This window comes from Polypterus senegalus, chromosome 8 (genome assembly GCF_016835505.1).
Source record: "Polypterus senegalus isolate Bchr_013 chromosome 8, ASM1683550v1, whole genome shotgun sequence".
In the NCBI taxonomy this organism is placed as follows: Eukaryota; Metazoa; Chordata; class Cladistia; order Polypteriformes; family Polypteridae; genus Polypterus; species Polypterus senegalus.
In genome coordinates, this window is record NC_053161.1 from 150,312,602 (window position 1) to 150,332,015 (window position 19,414).

General features: G+C 42.7%; 1 protein-coding gene across 1 annotated transcript in view; it reads left to right on the forward strand.

The window, feature by feature from the left end:
- Positions 1-13,209: 13,209 nt before the first annotated feature.
- Positions 13,210-19,414, forward strand: part of LOC120534381 (zinc finger C3H1 domain-containing protein-like) — a 99,540-nt gene continuing 93,335 nt past the window's right edge. Inside the window, exons 1-3 of the mRNA XM_039761930.1 lie at positions 13,210-13,862; positions 16,839-17,279; positions 17,902-17,981. Coding sequence (XP_039617864.1) covers positions 13,352-13,862; positions 16,839-17,279; positions 17,902-17,981 — 1,032 coding nt within the window. The 5' untranslated portion in view covers positions 13,210-13,351. The remainder of the gene's footprint in view (positions 13,863-16,838; positions 17,280-17,901; positions 17,982-19,414) is intronic.

Genomic DNA, 19,414 nt, shown 5'->3' on the forward strand with positions numbered 1-19,414 from the left:
AGGCCCTGACTTAGTTGGTCTTCTGTTGGCTCGCTCACTTCACATTTCATTTCAGTTTGGGTGCCATTTAAGGAAAGAAATGAAGCAATTTAGCTGAACGATGAAGAAATTCAGTTGAACAAATCTTAATAAAACAGGTCAATTAAAATGAAAGGTAAAGGAGTTAATTAGCAGCAAAAATTGGTCACCGATAAAGAAAAGGGTTAGAATGAAAACCTGCAGCTACTAAGGCCCTCCAGGACTGGAGCTGGAGATCACTACCTTAAATCATCATGGGTAAGGATACTCAGCTAAACATCAATAATATTTGCCGCTGTAAATGTAAAACAGCAAGCCTCCTTACTGTACATAATTTAATAAGTGTGACAGATAACATGCAGAATTGTCATCAAACTAATAGACTGAGGCCGTGCTTCTTTATTAGAAATAAATTGACCATCAGATTGGATGCATTATTAGAACTGATGTTTAGAATGCCAAAGTTTGAGTGATTGTATAAGGGTGTTAATGCAACATATATTTATAAAATATTTTAAGCAAAATTTTACAAAACATTTATGACATTTCATTTATAAAAAATGTAATCTTATACAATACAATATAATTTATTTTTGTATATGCCAAAATCACACAAGAAGTGCCGCAATGGGCTTTAACAGGTCCTGCCTTTTGACAGCCCCACAGCCTTGACTCTCTAAGAAGACAAGTTAAAACTCCCAAAAAGACCCTTGTAGGGAAAAAATGGAAGAAACCTTGGGAATGGCAGTTCAAAGAGAGACCCCTTTCCAGGTTGGTTGGGTGTGCAGTGGGTATCAAAAAAGGGAGTAAATACAATAAAATACACAGAACAGAACACAAGTAATCCTCAATCTATACTAATAAAAGGCAAAGCCCTCACTGACTGACTGACTGACTCACTGACTGACTGACTCATCTCTAATTCTCCAAGTTCCCGTGTAGGAAGAAGGCTGAAATTTGGCAGACTCATTCCTTACAGCTTCCTTACAAAAGTTGGGCAGGTTTCATTTTGAAATTCTATGCATAATGGTCATAACTGGAAGCTATTTTTCTCCATTTATTGTAATGGAGTTGAGCTCGAAAGCAGTGGGGGCGGAGTTTCGTGTGACATCATCACGCCTCCCACGTAATCACGTGAACTGACTGTCAACGCAGTACATAGAAAACCAGGAAGACCTCCAAAAACCGCTGAAGAAAACATGCATTATATAATCGCGAAGGCAGCAAAACAATAAAAAGCGAGCGAGTGACATATACAACCATATTCATGAGTGCTGCTACTTCAGAAACAAAGCACGGTGTAAACCTAAAGTTTAAATTAAGTTCATAGACAGGCTGCCGCCTACGTTTGTCATGCCCACAGGTGATGCGGGATACAAGTTTAATGAGAGGACGCAGGATATAAACGAGAGTTTTGATCACTTTGTAACTAAGTTAAAATTGCACGTGAAGGGTTGTGCTTATGCAAATTCCGAGAGACTGTGTTTGTGGGGGATTGACAGTTAAGGCGGGTGGGGAGTCACGTCATCATCCCCCCCATTAACCTCATTTCGCTCTGAGCTGAGCTTCGCAGCTAACTCACGCAGTGTTACAGAAGCGACTTTGTGACGCAGCCACCAAATACTCACAGAAAAATCCACAAGTTAATACACACGCTGTCTCTATAGAGTTTCTCCACACTGAATCCTCCAGGCACTACTTACAAAAGGTTACATTGACAATTGTGTTACGTTATTTTTAAAATCTTTCCTTTTCTTAGCACAAGCACAGCTCAGGAGCTTCGATGCATATGCTCCATAACGTGTTAAAACATCACGCATTTAATCACACTTTGCAATACAAGCAAAGGGGAACTTCTGTCAATGCATGATTTCATGGTACACCATTTACATTGATCAGCACTTCCCGATTCATTTTACCCTCGCACCCCCTTGGTTTGAGAAGAAGTATAAAAAAATATGAGGTTAACACAGAAAAACAGATCACCAATTGAAGCTTTATGAATAATCGATTCGCCATCAGTAATTGTTTTGGTAAAGCCATACTCAGTGTATTCATTAGATGAACGGTAAAAAAGTAAGAGCGAGGGGAGGGTGACTTATTGAGGCACGCAGGCAAAACCACAATAGCACGCGGGCTCGATGTAGTGCGCATCAACTCGATCTGAATTGCGCGATCACATTCGAAAAAATATATCTTTTCAAGTTCTATTTAGTCCATATGTGTCAAACTCAATTACACATCCGGCCCGGCGTGTAATTATATCCGGCCTGCGAGATCATTTTATATATTATTGTTATTAATGGCCCGGGGATATGAAGCGCTGGTAACACAATAAACTACAGATCCCATAATGCAGCGCTTCAGCTGCCTTGCCGAACACTTACCGCGTTAATCAAGTCTAGCTTATGATGCTGCAAGTTACTGCGAAGCTAGCCCACACGATGCCAAAGAGAAAAGGTGATTCTGAAAATAGAGCCTTTAAAAACCGATGGGAGGCTGAGTATATGTTTACTGACATTGCCGGTAAACCTGTGTGTCTCATTTGTGGAGCTAATGTGGCTGTAATTACAGAATTTAATCTAAGACGGCACTATGAGACAAAACATGAAGATAACCTGAAAGACCTGAATGCAATGCACAAGATACAGAAAGCAGAAGAGTTAAAGAAGAATCTGACACTTCAGCAGACGTTTTTACCCGTGCAAAATCACAAAGTGAAGCTGCTGTGAAAGCAAGTTTTATCGTGGCAGAGGAGATTGCCAAATCAGCCAGGCCATTTACTGAGGGAGAATTTCTGAAGAGCTGCATGATCAAGGTGTTTTGACGTGAAGCTGCTTTTATGGGAGACACAAATGCACCAGTGTAACTTACCCCACTTTCCCTGTTGCCAAGTAATGTTGAACCAAGTCGTCACTACGGTGTTCCCAAATACACACTTTGCTGATAAACTGAGCGCACTGCGCACTTAGTTCGCACGGCGCTTTGGTGACTTTGAAGAACAAAAAAAGAATTTTGAGTTGTTTCGCAACCCATTTGCCGTCGATGTGGAAACTGCACCTGTGCAGATTCACATGGAGGTGATTGAGCTGCAGTGTAATGGCACACTGAAGGCAAAGTACGATACTGCAGGGCCCGCACAGTTTATTCACTCTATTCTTGCAGAAATGCTCCAGCTCCATCTACATGCGGCTTGAACCTTGTGCATGTTTGGTAGCACATATCTGTGTGAGAAGCTCTTCTCAGTGATGAAGACTAACAAAACAGCACACAGGAGTCGCCTCACTGATGAGCACCTGCAGTCCATCCTGAGAATCTCCACAACACAGAACCTCACACCAAACAGAAACGAACCTGTGGCCAAAAAAAGATGCCAGGCGTCCAGCTCTGATAAAATGACATATGAGCAAAGACAACTGAATGATTTGATTTGTTATTGCTGAAAAGAACTAATTTTATTTATATTTCCAGGTTTTGTTATGCACCATGTTCATATTTGAATTTGTATAATTTTGACAGGATATATTTTTATGGAGAGCAAAATATAAGTTATTTAAGGTTTTTAGTTGATTTATTCCAGAATAATATTCCTTTCTGTTTTTATTCATATTTATGTTCAAAAAAGTTAAATTTTAAAAGTTTTAAAGTTTTAAAAGTTTAGTTTTAGTGTGTTCAATAAATGTTTATACTGTTCAGCCTGCGACCTAAAGTGTGTTTTGGATTTTGGCCCCCTGTGCAATTGAGTTTGACACCCTGATTTAGTCGACACAAATATCTTTGGTTGGAATGTAAGGCGAATTTACTCTTTACATTTGTATGGTGAAGAAAAATTTATGCAATGATGCCTACATTTAACTTCCATTCCTACCAAAGATATTTCTGTCGACTAAATAAAAATTCCTTCTATTTAAAATTTAAATAGAACTTGAACAGATATGATAGTTCATAATATCCATGCAGACTTGCACATAAGAGCGGGAGTCATCCGTTTTAACAAACAGCGTATTGCACTGATACGAAATAGCCTGCCCATTTAATTATTTAGGAATGGATAAATTAAGATTTTGTACAAATAATGTTTTTCATTTTTCTTCCTTGATGGATTCTGCCACCCCAAAGAGTGTGTGTGTATGTATATATATATATATACAGTATATATATATACAGTATATATATATATATATATGTGTGTATGTATATACAGTATGTAGATATGTATGTATATGTTGTGGAGCCAACCCGGACACAGACAGGTGGACATGTTGTTCATCAAACCACCACACGTTTATTTACAAAACTATTTACAAGTATGGTCACTCAGACCCAATTCACTAGTGCACAAAACACCCCAAACACAGTCCTGGCCACAAATGCCTCTCTTCGGGCCGCCTCCACACCTCCTCTGTGCTTCGTCCTGCCTCCTCCCGACTCCAGCGCTGAATGAATGGAGACGGCCCCTTTTATGCAGTCCCCGGATGAGCCCTAGGTGTTCCCGTCATTCCTCCCTTGGCCACGACCCAGTGTGGCAGAAGTGCCGGCTGTCCTCCCGGCAGCTCTCTGGGTGCCGTCCTAAATCTTCCCCCCAGCACTTCCTGGTGTGGCGGAAGTGCTGGGGTAACAGATCCCCAAGGCATTGGGGCGCCTCCTGGCGGTGACCACAGGCCCCTACAGGGTGGAGCTTCCATGCCCTGTACGCGTGGCCCCCAAAGCAACCAGGAAGGCGGCTCCCACGTGATCCAGGGTGGGCTTTGACCCTCTTCCGGTCCCTCACAGCGTCCCGGCTGGGTCGTTGCCCCTGGCATCCCTGACAGTGCCCCACAGCCAGCGAAGACCACTCGGGGGAAAGAGCGACCCGTCCCGCGAGGGCAGCACAGCCACGAAGCTGGTCCTACTCCAGGACAGGCGGGGTCCGGTCCTGCTCTCCAAGCAGGGATAGGGCCAGAGACGCGGCCTGAGCACCACCACCACCTCACACAGGTTGCGCTCCCCCCTCTTACTGGCACCCCGGGGCCCCCTTGTTCGGCACCCCCTCCGAGGCCTCCGCGCCCCTTTGGTCGGAGTCACTCGCTCCCTTGCAGCCTCCTCCAGCCGTAGTGGCACCCGCACACCAGCAGAGAGATCTTTCAGCAGACGGTCCGGCGTCTGAGGGCAGGTCCCCAACGAGGTCCTACTGCTCGCCTGGGGTGCGTCCCTGCAATCGAGAAGAACACAGGGGCAGAACCGCTGCCAAGGCACCCTTCCTGTGCCACGCACTGGCAGGGTTCCCCCCTCCATTCAGCACCCCGGCACTTGCCTGTTCGGCACCTCTCCGCGGCTTCCGTGTCCCTCTTGATGGTGGAACCGCCGGCACCAGCTGCGCTCTCTCCGCCAGCCTCAGGGATTCCCTCTGCCCCCGCAGAGGGTGGCCAGCACCCGGATGCGTGCACCCAGCACCGCGTCCCAACATATCGGAGGAATCGGCACCCAGCCTCTTATTCCTCCTTTCACTCTGGGACGCCCTAACGGTTTGAGACTCCTTATGAAAAAGAAAGCGCCTCTTTCCCGTCTGCGTCCCTACAGTGCGGCGCGAGACCGCAGCCGACTCGGGGCGGAGGGCGCTAGACCCAGGGCACTCAGCATGGACTCCCCCCACGCCGCACGCGCAGCCTGTTGTGCCGCACCTCCTGTCGGAGGGTTGCTTACTCGAAATTGATCCTTGGCATCACAGTCATGTTCAGCAGACCCTTCTGCATGCTGTACAGAGTCGGCTGTACTCACCGTCTCCGCAGTACCCCTCCGGCTGGAGATTCCAGCGTTGCGCTGTCCCGTAGTCGATCGAAACGCTTTTAGTGCTGCGAGCGCCTTCCTCTCCAGTACCAGCACTTCAGCCCGGATGGCACGTAGCATCTGCAATAAAGACTGCTCTGCGGGCCGAAGGCATGCCTCCAGCTCTGTTAGAGCAGCCGGCAAAGACAGGCATTCAGCCAGCGCGGAGCCTACCTGTTCGTCAGTCTCCGACGCCGACAACTACCTGTGGGACTCCTTCTCTGGCCTAATCGGGACTCCCCCCTGCCCGTGATGGACATTCCTTGGGCCCGCCTCTCTACGGTCATTGGCGGGCACGCAAGACACACCGTTCAATCGCGTGCCTATCAGGGGGAGGGACTTCTGGTCCGCAGCCATCTTGCTCCCCTTCTGCGGCGGCGACGTGCTTGCCGGCAGCCGTGTTGTTGCCAGCGCCTCTTGAGCTGCAACGTCTCCTCCTCCGCAGCCCTCGCGGCTGCTGCCGTGCTGTCGAAGCCCCGCAGACCGGCATGCACCCGACACTGATGTGGATCCGGGAGGTCCCTGCCTGTAAAAAAGAAAACACGCCCGGCCCCCACGGGCCGGCTGCCACTAGGCAGGGAACTCACCTCCCCGGACTCGTCAAACCGAGGACACCTCCTCGGCGTGGCCTTTCTCGACGCCATGCCGTCCCGGGCGCCTCCAGCAACGGCGCGGTCCTCGGAGCCCGCTGCACTCCTGGTAGGCACGCCGCCCGCCCGCGTCAGGGGAATATGGCCTTCCTGCAGACCCCTGGTGGTCCGTGGGGTTCCTTTACCCTGTACGTGGGTGGGGTCCCCTGCTGCGCCGGGCCGTCCACAACAATTTTGTTACTTACAGGTCCCCGCCTTGTAACAGGCGGAGCATCCTGCCGACTACGCCAGATGTGGAGCCAACCCGGACACAGACAGGCGGACATGTTGTTCATCAAACCACCACACATTTATTTACAAAACTATTTACAAGTATCGTCACTCAGACCCAATTCACTAGTGCACAAAACACCCCAAACACAGTCCTGGCCACAAATCCCAGGTGTTCCCGGAATTCCTCCCTTGGCCACCCCCCAGCATGGCGGAAGTGCCGGCTGTCCTCCCGGCAGCTCTCCGGGTGCCGTCCTAAATCCCCAAGGCATTGGGGCGCCTCCTGGCGGTGACCACAGGCCCCTACAGGGTGGAGCTTCCATGCCCTGTACGCGTGGCCCCCAAAGCAACCAGGAAGGCGGCCCCCACGTGATCCAGGGTGGGCTTTGACCCTCTTCCGGTCCCTCACGGCGTCCCGGCCGGGTCGTTGCCCCTGGCATCCCTGACAATGTATATATATGTTTATATATGTGTGTGTGTGTATATGTATATATATATACAGTGGTGTGAAAAACTATTTGCCCCCTTCCTGATTTCTTATTCTTTTGCATGTTTGTCACACAAAATGTTTCTGATCATCAAACACATTTAACCATTAGTCAAATATAACACAAGTAAACACAAAATGCAGTTTTTAAATGATGGTTTTAATTATTTAGGGAGAAAAAAAAATCCAAACCTACATGGCCCTGTGTGAAAAAGTAATTGCCCCCTGAACCTAATAACTGGTTGGGCCATCCTTAGCAGCAATAACTGCAATCAAGCATTTGCGATAACTTGCAATGAGTCTTTTACAGCGCTCTGGAGGAATTTTGGCCCACTCATCTTTGCAGAATTGTTGTAATTCAGCTTTATTTGAGGGTTTTCTAGCATGAACCGCCTTTTTAAGGTCATGCCATAGCATCTCAATTGGATTCAGGTCAGGACTTTGACTAGGCCACTCCAAAGTCTTCATTTTGTTTTTCTTCAGCCATTCAGAGGTGGATTTGCTGGTGTGTTTTGGGTCATTGTCCTGTTGCAGCACCCAAGATCGCTTCAGCTTGAGTTGACGAACAGATGGCGGACATTCTCCTTCAGGATTTTTGGTAGACAGTAGAATTCATGGTTCCATCTATCACAGCAAGCCTTCCAGGTCCTGAAGCAGCAAAACAACCCCAGACCATCACACTACCACCACCATATTTTACTGTTGGTATGATGTTCTTTTTCTGAAATGCTGTGTTCCTTTTACGCCAGATGTAACAGGACATTTGCCTTCCAAAAAGTTCAACTTTTGTCTCATCAGTCCACAAGGTATTTTACCAAAAGTCTTGGCAATCATTGAGATGTTTCTTAGCAAAATTGAGACGAGCCCTAATGTTCTTTTTGCTTAACAGTGGTTTGCGTCTTGGAAATCTGCCATGCAGGCCGTTTTTGCCCAGTCTCTTTCTTATGGTGGAGTCATGAACACTGACCTTAATTGAGGCAAGTGAGGCCTGCAGTTCTTTAGACATTGTCCTGGGGTCTTTTGTGACCTCTCAGATGAGTCGTCTCTGCGCTCTTGGGGTAATTTTGGTCGGCCGGCCACTCCTGGGAAGGTTCACCACTGTTCCATGTTTTTGCCATTTGTGGATAATGGCTCTCACTGTGGTTTGCTGGAGTCCCAAAGCTTTAGAAATGGCTTTATAACCTTTACCAAACTGATAGATCTCAATTACTTCTGTTCTCATTTGTTCCTGAATTTCTTTGGATCTTGGCATGATGTCTCGCTTTTGAGGTGCTTTTGGTCTACTTCTCTGTGTCAGGAAGCTCCTTTTTAAGTGATTTCTTGATTGAAACAGGTGTGGCAGTAATCAGGCCTGGGGGTGGCTACAGAAATTGAACTCAGGTGTGATAAACCACAGTTAGGTAATTTTTTAACAAGGGGGCAAATACTTTTTCACACAGGGCCATGTAGGTTTGGATTTTTTCTCCCTAAATAATAAAAACCATCATTTAAAACTGCATTTTGTGTTTACTGGTGTTATATTTGACTAATGGTTAAATGTGTTTGATGATCAGAAACATTTTGTGTGACAAACATGCAAAAGAATAAGAAATCAGGAAGGGGGCAAATAGTTTTTCACACCACTGTATATATATATATGTATGTATTTGTGTGTATATATGTGTGTGTATGCGTGTATGTGTGTGTGTATATGTATGTGGATGTATGTGTATATATGTATATATATATATATATATGTATGTATATATGTGTGTGTGTGTATATATATATGTGTATATGTATATATGTATGGATATGTACAGTATATATATATGTTTATATGTGTGTGTGTATATATGTATATACTGTATATATATATATATATGACAGCAAAACTCATCAGTCACAACAGTGACAAAACAATTACATTGACAATCATGTTACGTTATTTTCAAAATGTTTTCTTTTCTTTGTCATTACTTCTTTAACACACTACTTCTCCTCTGCGAAGCGCGGGTATTTTGCTAATGCAGTATAATAGTGAAATATAAATATTACAAGTACAGAGCAGAATTCAACAGTAGATGATATCACATTATATGATTTGGATTTGTTCAGAGTCCTGGAGACCTTGGCCATCAAGCCGCCTCCCCTTATTGGCCATTCCACAGATGAGTTAGCTCTGGGCCAGCCAATCCGATGAAAAGACCACTCTACCCAATGATTCCTCCAATCCTTCATCAGAGATTACTTTTCCTTACCATTCCACAGTTTAGAAGCCCTGTAACTAAAAGCTCAACCTCCCACTGTTATTTTATTAATCCTTGGAGTCATAAGCAGACTGCCATCTTGAGATCTTAATGTACGCTCTGGTTTGTAAGTCATGATAAGTTCAGACAAGTAAGCCAGACCATGGCCATTTAAGGATTTATATGTTAAAAGGAGGATTTTTGAAATCTGCCCAAAACTTAACTAGGAGCCAGAATAAAGATTTAAGAACTGGAATTATGTGTTCATATTTTCTTGTTCTTGTAAAAATCCATTTTGTTTTTTGAAACACAAGTAAGCATTCATAGTAAACGTCTCAGGAGATGCTGACCATGTTTAGTGTTGGGAAGCCAAATTAACATTTAAAGATATTTCAAAGTGCATTAAAATTCAGTTCATCTTTTCAGATAGCAAAAGTTTGCTTCAGGATATTTTCAGATATGTTAAAGTAACTCCCTCTACATTTCAAGATAGCTTAGATTGACTGCATGCACTTGAAGGTATTGAAAATTCATTTTAGATACCTCAAACAGCCTAAAAAGTTATTTTCAGATTTCATGAAATGCATTTCAGCTGTCTCAAAACAGTTGCTCTTTTGAGTTATCTGGAAATTCATTGGAAGTACTGTATCTTTAACTATACTTCTTAAAATGATATTCAAACATCGTTAAAAAACTTACTGTAGTTTTAAAGATACTGTATCTTATAATGTATTTAAGATACCTTGAAATTAAAGTCAGATTCTTAAAATAGACATATGAAACTGAGCAGAAGCCAATTTTAAAATATCAGGAAGTCAGTTTGAGACATCTAAAAAAATATTTATTGTTATTTAAAATGTATTTTAACAGCTGTGGGCGGCACGATGGCGCAGTGGGTAGCGCTGCTGCCTCGCAGTTAGGAGACCTGGGTTTGATTTCCGGGTCCTCCCTGCATAGAGTTTGCATGTTCTCCTCGTGTCTGCGTGGGGATGCTCCAGTTTCCTCCCACAGTCCAAAGACATGCAGGTTACGTTTCTAAATTGTCCCTTGTGTGTGCTTGGTGTGCGTGTGTGTGTTTGTGTGTGTGTGTGTGTGCGTGCCCTTCGGTGGGCTGGTGCCCTACCCAGGGTTTGTTTCCTGCCTTGCGTCCTGTGTTGGCTGGGATTGACTCCAGCCGACCCCCGTGACCCTATAGTTAGGATATAGCAAGAGTGGATAATGGATGGATGGATTTTAACAGCTTAAAATGGATTTTGAGATATCTAAAAATGCACTTTAAGATATTTCTAAATATTATTTTGGCCTATTGAATTACTAGAGAAGTTAGGCTCTTTTCTCAGCTTCCAAATGGTTTGCTTCTCTGCCACAGACAGCTCTCTAGTCTTCATGTTGGCTTTTTCTTGCTACCAACTAATGCAGACTTAACAGTTGAAACTCAAGGCTAAAACCAAGAGTTCCCATTCTGAGCAATCTACTGTTTAATACAATCAATCTAACAGGACACACCTGGGGAACAAAACCCACCTGTCGGTCACATGTCCCTATACTTTGGCTTGCCTTAAAGATTGGGTGGTGTGCTACAAACGGTGCCATCTTCTAGATTGTTTAACACATAAATAAGAAAACTTGAAATTTGGAATACTCATCTCATATTCATCTTTTGATTTCAAATCCAAATATCTTCAGTGTATAGCAAAAACAAATGAATTGAACTTGACGTTCCAATAGTAATGGAGGGGACTGTGTTTATATTTCTTGTCACTCCCCCAAACCCCAAAATGTACCCAGTGTGTTTAAGCGTGTTAAAAAAACTAGGTAGATGGTGCTTTTTGTTGTAAAGCCTAGTACAGAGTAAATCTGGGAAAAACAAAAATCTTTATTTTACATAGCTGATTTCCATTGTAAACAAAGTCTATCCAAACAGCATTACACTTTTTAACAAATGGAAGAAACTGAAACAAGAATCAATTTTTATGTTCTGTAGTTAATAATTATATAACTGATGGACAGGGATGGAATGGTCATTGGAAATAATGGGATAATACCAATAACCCACTCTCTTTCCATTTAATTAACTGACCTTTAATACTTCTTTTATTTTGTATTCAGAAAAATGCAGTAGTGTGATTTACATTCTGTGGGGTTTGTTCTCTTAATTCTGATATCTAAACTAGCAAAACACGTAGATATCCGATTATGCCTGGTCAATCCCATTATATAAGGCCATATTTAAACAACAGCAAACTCTCCGTCAGTTGTTTGCAAACATATTAACTTACACTTGTTTATGAATTCTGAACATGGATTGTGTTCTGGAGGATTATCTATAGATGGGCTTGAGAAGACCAGACTATCTAAATTGTTTTTTGCATTTTCAGAACATATCAGGTGTGAATGTTAGGGGTCACTGTTGCCCCTTAAACCCAACAGAAAGACACACAGGATGCCAGGTTAAAGCACCAAACAGATATTTTAATTATTTTCTTCATTAACAATGCCCTTCAAGCACTACAGCCACAATACACAAGCAAAAAATTTAGCACAATCCTCGATAATAATTACAATTCTCTCCTCCACACCTCCCACCAAGCTTTGTCCACCTCCACCCAACTCTGGCTCCTTTGCTGGGTCTTCAGCAGTCCTTTATATAGTTCTTGACCCAGAAGTGCTTCTGTTCTTTCTCCCACGTAATTTGCCAGCACTTCCGGCTTCTGGGCTTCCGTTGTCGTAATCCATTAGTACATCCGGGCTAGGTGAGAATTTATTCTCCCACCATCTTCCGATAGCATCCCCTGGCAGCACCCATGGTACCAAGCAGGGCTGTGCTGTCAAACTTCATGTCCTATAGTGCCCTGAGGGAATCTGGGGCACCGCTGCAGTTCAGGGCAGCTGCCATCTAGCGTTTTGAGGGAGGCAGTGCCCTTGAAAAGCTGCCTTCCCCCATCCTTCCATCTCAGGGGCATCCTGGCTGGGTTGAGCTGCCGGCCATCTCTTACACAGGTCATAAGCTTTCGATTAAGAGCAAGATCAAAGCTCTAGCCCTGTTACTTCACGAGTATTTGCATGACAGACAGTAGCATTTTACATATAGATGATACTGACAATTAATGACAAGTAGAGCAGACACCAGGATGAATGGTGTATCTGGCTGGTTGTGGTGGGCCAATCTGGACAAAGCTCCGTAGCCAAGTTTTCATTCCAGTTCATGTCAGTTGATGGACAGTGTATTTTGTAAGCGAATCAAACTTTATTTTATATACAGTCAGTTACTTCTCTATGGAGAACATACTGTGATTTAGGGTACTTTAGAAGCCATTTAGAAACTCACAGAAGTAGGCGAATCATGTGCATCAAATATAGTACAATAAGGGTGAACACAGCTTGTAGATGAAATAAACATTTGAGTTTAATGTTATGTAATTAACAGTATGTATTAATGATGTGACACAGGATTTTAGCAGTCATTAAAGGATGAAAAGGAATTAAATAATGTTTCTGTTTAGCTCAAGTTGAACACAGCTTGCTGGTAAGATGACTGCGGAGTTATCAGTCTGTATTTTATAGTGTCTTTCATAATGAACACTACCACATAACAGTAGTTTAAGAGGTGTCTTTATAAAACACATTAAATGTATCTATTGAAAATTTTTCTCATTATTGTCTTAGGACCACATCGCCAGTGTCTCCTTTCTACGTTCGCGTAAACGGACCTTGTTAACCTAAGCGCTCCAAGATACGTGCACAAAGCCAATGACAGCCAGCAACACACGTCACCGGACGGTGCTCTCTCGCGATAGTTGAGGAGCGAGAGTTGGGTGATCCTCTGAGGTTGCGTTCAGCTCTGAGTTGGAAGAGCGTTACGTTTCGCATTCAGATGACTTCACACCCAATTCCCTTGTTGTTTGAGCCGTAAGAGTCACTCGCCTGTGGGAGAGATAGATTGAAACAACGCGATGGAGCCGAAGACGAGCGGGCGGTCGCCGAGGGAAGAGGGAGAGCTGGAAGACGGCGAGATAAGTGATGATGAGAACGATGACAAGCCGCCTATTTTTTTGGACCAGAGGCCTAACCGTGGCGCCCGGAGCGGCAGTGGCTCTGGTCGCCCCGGCCAGGCCTTTAAACCTTCATCCTGGCCCCCTCACGAATACCGCATGAAAATGCCCTTCAATAGAGGGCAGCCGCTACTCCCTCTCCCACACCCCCAGGGGGGCTACAGGCCGGACTGTGGGCCTGTTGGACCGGAAAGGCACAGTTCGGGCCCGCCATGCGAGCCCAGTCCCCGCTCGAGCTTTTGGGAGAGGAGCCACAGCGCATTGGGCCGTTTCAATCACCGAGGCAGGCCCTTCCGAGGACGCTTCATTAGAGGCCGGGATGACTGGGGAGATCGAGGATTAGGGAAGCCTCCCCTGGGACGACCTCCTTTCCAGGGAGGTGGCAGCAAAAAGGAATCTCCTTCCAGAAAACGTATCCTTTTAAGACTAGCTATATATATGTCATTTTCTTTTGGGGAGTTTTTGTTTTGATTCAGTATATTCTTACACGACGTCCAGGTGAGCGAACGCACCCTGCTGCTAGCTCCATTGTTTTATTAATGGAATTTAAGAGTGAGTCCTTTTTAATGTTTCAGTACCTAGTCAAATAATACAGGAAATAATAATACATTTTATTTGTATAGCGCTTTCCCTATTCTTAAGGCGTATTATCAAAGATCTGCCAAAAACAAAAAAATGAAGTATCTTTCGAGGTGGGGTATTTTAAAAATATCTTTGTTCTGCTATATTTTGATACATTAGTTGTGCCCCATGTTTGTTGTATATACTGTATGTGTGTAGTATAATGGCTGCAGTTACTTTATGATAGTGCCCCATTTAACTCTAGACCTGATGTTTCCCAATAACCATACATCACTGTTCTTGATTTTATATAGTGCATTTCATAGTGAGCACTATGCTGGATTTCGTGAAGGAGGGTTGCACTATATAACTTGAATAGGCATTTTATTGGGAAATCCCTAGTGTGCTGATCTGATCGCAGCTATCATGTGCTGATCATAGTTATAAATGTTAGAGGGATTAATATACCAAATGTAAGTGTTAATGTTTTATTGCATCTCAAGAAGTTAATAACTGTTTCAGGTTTATGTTAAACATGTACGTGCAGCACGCATACTATTCAGCTGTAAGAAAAACATTCTCAATTCTGCTTAATTTAGGAAAGGATTATTTAGGAGTGGAGTCTTTTAAGTTAGGATCCAAACCTGGACAAAATACCAGCTTATTAATCTTAATTAACTAAGCCATGTGTGTTCGCACCCACAATAAATTACTCGGTTTAATTAACCTGACATGCATGCCTCCGGAATGTAGTCATTCTGCTCTCAAAAAAGTATAATTTCTCAATTAACCTCATCTTTTTTATATATATATGTGTTTTGCTTTTTTGTTTTCCTAATAATTTGATCTGAAGGTGCAATGTCATAAGGAATCCAATGGTTCATGTTCAAATTTAGGCCCCTAGTTGCAAGAATGACATAATTATGAACATCAAGACTCTCTTTAAGTAACATTTTACATTGCTTATATTTAATAATCTGTTCAGAAAAAAGATCATTTTACATTTCTGGTCAACTGACAAAGGTATAGTAAATGACAACTAATAATTAAATTAGTACAGGGCTGTTGTATTCTAAATAGTAGAACATTAACCGTTCAACACACAAAGACTTCATTTAGTAAAGCAGAACTTTTTGTGGTCACTTCATTTGTATTTTTACGTTCTTTGGTAGTAGTATTGTCAGTACTCATTGAGAATGTGGGGTACAGTAGTTGCTAAGGAATGGGACTATAAACCTCAAAATAAGTGGTTTATTCCACCCTCTGCCTCGCCATGTGACTTGAGCAAGTCCCCTAACTTGAATTTGGTCTGTGTAAATTAAAAAAAAAAAAAGTTATGCAAAGGTGTACTTTGTCTTGATCTTCTACGTTGCTATGGTTAAGTAGATCTAATATGGTAGTATCCTTGTCAGTGCTTGTAGCATGAGGCAGTACCTGCAGTTGATTCAGGTTGCACAGGTAAGGTAGTCCAGCTCCTCCAGGATGGCACATACATACATGCCAACGAAAGAAGGTTTGCTTTGTTTTCCAGCACAGTCTCAAGACCATGGAGGAGAGTTTAACAGGAAACAGCCTGTTAACACAAAGAGAGCTGGAGTTGGCCATAGAAGGGCATCAACCTAGCAACAGCAGGACCAGTATCTGCTCCTTTGGCGAAGGAGGAAAAGGAAGAGCACTACCAGAGCCATACAAATTGACCTCCAGCTGGCTACTGGTATGCATGTTTCTGACCAAACTGTCAGAAACAGACTCCATAAGGGCCCAACATCCTCTAGTGGGACCTATGCTCACAGCCTGTCACCATGCAGCTTGACTGAAAGAGAATGCCACAATTGGCCGCTCCACCATTGGCGCCCCATTCTCTTCACAGATGAGAGCAGGTTCACACTGAGATGTGAAAGAGTCTGGGAACGCCATGGTGAACGTTGTACATCCTGCAGTATCATTCAGCATGACCTGTTTGGCAGTGGGTCAGTGATGGTCTAGGGAGGCATACCTTGGAGGGTCGCACAGTCCTCCTTGAGGCAACAGTATCTGACTGCTGTTAGATACTGGGATGAAATCCTCGGAGGCACTGACAGACCTATGTTGGCCCAGCCTCATGTAGTCAGAGTGTGTAGACACTTACTGTATAACAAAAACATTGATGCTATTAACTGGCCTGCATGCCCCCCAGCTCTTCTTGTGTAATGGCCTGTTTCCAGGTTCCTCCTCTATGCTCTTGAGACAGTGCTAGAGAAGAATCAGTCAGAAAGTAATTGTCTGTGGCTACCACCTGCAAAACCATTCCCTTTTTGGGGGTTGTCTTGCTGTTGCCTCTCCAGTGCACCCGTTGTCACTTTTATTTGCATCAGAGCATGTGAAGTTGATTTGTAATCGCTTATGCTTCCTAACTTGACAGACTGAGATCCCTGAAGCTTAATTGACTTGGTGTTAGACTGTGATGATAAAGTGTTACCCAAAATTTTCTGAGCAGTATGTAACATTTAAGAATAACTGAACCCATGCTAAAGCACTTGTGTGCTTTCCCTAGTAATTTTCATGTTCTTCTGATTTAAAAGTTGTTGCATGTCTTCTGAAATGAGTGGTTATGCATATTAACTTAACAGTTGTACTGAGTTATGACTGTAAAGATCACAGCCAGCTTTGTCTTACAGTTCATAACCTTTGTTCTTAAGCCAAACTTCTTGCCAAAGAAGTGTTATTGTTTAAAATTTTGGTCTTAAAAGTGGGAGTTGAAAAAAATATAGATGTGCTAGATATTAAAGATTTATGTATAATAAAAGGTTTATGTGTTATACTGGGTTTCCTTCCTTAACTATTTCAGCAAAAATAAGGACATTGGTGAGGTACACAACGGTGAAAGCTGAAAATGGAATCCAAGAAACATTTGAGGACCTGCTGAGGAAATACAAGCAAATTCAGGATAAGCTGGAATGCATTAATAAGGAGGAAAGAATAGCCCAGGCCTCCAAGGAAGAGTTGCCACCGGCTTTGAAGGAATTGCCAGCAGCTACCCAACAGGTTTTGCCATTAGATAACAGTGTTCAAGAGAAGGAGCGGGAAGCTGGTACTGCTGGCAGCCCTCAAGAAGAGCTCATACCTGAAAAGCGACAAGTAAAGGCGTTTCAGGCTTTTAATCTGAAACCACTTAGACAGAAACTTTTGACTCCTGCCGAAAGGGATGAAAGAAACAAAGCAACTATATTGGAGGAGCCTTCTGAGGAGAGTCCAGCTGCTTCATCTGAGCCTTCCTGCACTGCTAAAGGTTGAAAAATATTTGCATCTATTTCAAGCTTGTTTAAAGTTAGGACTGTCAAGCTGACCCCACCACTATTTATCAGATCTTTTGACTAGCTGATAATTTTAATGTGGGCTCTTTTTTGGGTATACATGAATTGGTAGTTATTGATAAGTTGTCATAGATGTCTTTTAAATAAATGTCAACTTTCTAAGGGGTCAGTGTATAACTACATATTTTTTATTCAGTAGATATGTTGGAGAGGTCATTCTACTTAAAGCATTCAAACACAGCGAGATCTGGATTTTTTTGTAGACCTGATAAGCTGTGACAGCTTGAAAGCATTTCTGTGAACAGGGCTAGAAACTTAAATAACTTATCACACTGCTAAACCATTGCTAAAAATCTTTTTGGGTGATTTTTTTGTAAAATAGTAATATATGAGTATACATATGTTTATAAACCTGGTTGTGTTTATATAGACATACTTTCTATATAAAGTACATAATTTTTACACTATCCTTAAGTGTGTTTATTTTTCTTTATTGATTAATTTTTGGCTGTTGTCAAGGCCTCATGTTTTATGCAATAAAGTAATTTATTTAAAGTAATGTTTTTAGTTTTCAATTTAATTGTTCTTATTTTTAAGGTGAGGAAGAAAATCGGAATGTTTCAGGTGCAAGCAGCAAAGAATCCAGCAGCAAAGACTTGGATGATATTCCCGAAAAGGTAATTGATAGTCCCTAGTGGACTAAAACAAAGCTGTTTTTAATAAGAGAAGTGCATCTCTGCCTATTAACTGTGATAGGGAGCCTAATGGGTCCTGTTGCTGTTTTATAGTGTGCATAATTAGCCTAGGGAATATTAAGGGTTTTTTTTTATAAACCACAAAATCATGAATTTATCAGTTACATCGCTTAACATGTCTCTGATCCAAGGTTTTGTTTACAAAGCCTGATCCCTAGACCCAGTTTTAGTGTGTTTTTTTTTTTTCTCCTGATCAAAATTCATTCTTGGTTGAACAGTTAAGAACACCCAGCAAACAGATAGGTCTGATAAGAAGAGAGTAGAGAGGAGGCAATGATAGATACCCTTGTGAGGTAAAGAGACCATAGCACTAGTTTAGACAAGAATGTGATCATTTTAGAGTGTGTTGTGAAGGACAAGTTCCTTCCTTGCACCCAGTGCTTGCTGGAATAGGCTCCAGTTGTCACATGACCCTGTTTAGAATAAGTGGGCTTGGAAAATGGATAGTGTTTTTTGTTTTAACAATACTTTTATTAAAAGAAACTTCTTTTATGTAGCCACTGTTTTGTCTCGTTATGACTCCTATGTCTTTGTGATAAAAAATAATCCTCTTCTTTGGCCCCAGTATCATACTGATTTTGTAGCTTGGGTCTTCAGATTGAAAAGTTCACACACCCCTGAATCTGCACATTGAGATATCCAAAACATTGCCTGATGTGGAAATTTGCCATATTATAATTAGTACTCCATTTTTTTGTTTCATATCTTCTGCTGAAATGGACCTGTGGTTTAAACAAAGTGTGACAATAGAATTTCCTATGAAGGAGAAAATCCCCATGGGTTGCCCATAGTGAAGAACAATTTATTTGAAAACTTTAGTTTTCATTGTTTAAGCTGTGTGGTTTGGTATTGCACGCTATTGATTGTAGACGGTAGCCTTGATTGTTAAGGTTACATTTATTTAAGTGACTTCATAGTGGCAAACCTATTTTAAAAAAGTGAAAATGTAAGAAAACCTTGAAACAAACCCACTCTTTATCAGGTTAATTGGCATTATTGCAAATAAGGTCTTAGATTTGGAACGTTAATATTTATAGAAGCTATCAGAATTGTTGTTCAGTGGAGTCATGAAGCAGTAGTTAGCACTGCTGCCTCATATCTCCAGGATTCTGTTTGTGAATCCTATCTTACATGGCCTTTATTTTTTGTTTGCCCATTCTAACCTGTATGTGTGGGTAGACATGCATGTTATATTGTTTGGCTAATCTGGGTGTGTCTGTGTGTAGGGGTGTGTCATACAGTGGAGTAGTGCCCCATCTGGGGGTGATTCTTACCTAGTACCCAGTGCCGCCAGATAGATATGTGCTTCACTGCCCTTGAAGTGGATAAGAGTTGGAAGGTGAATTTATGGAACA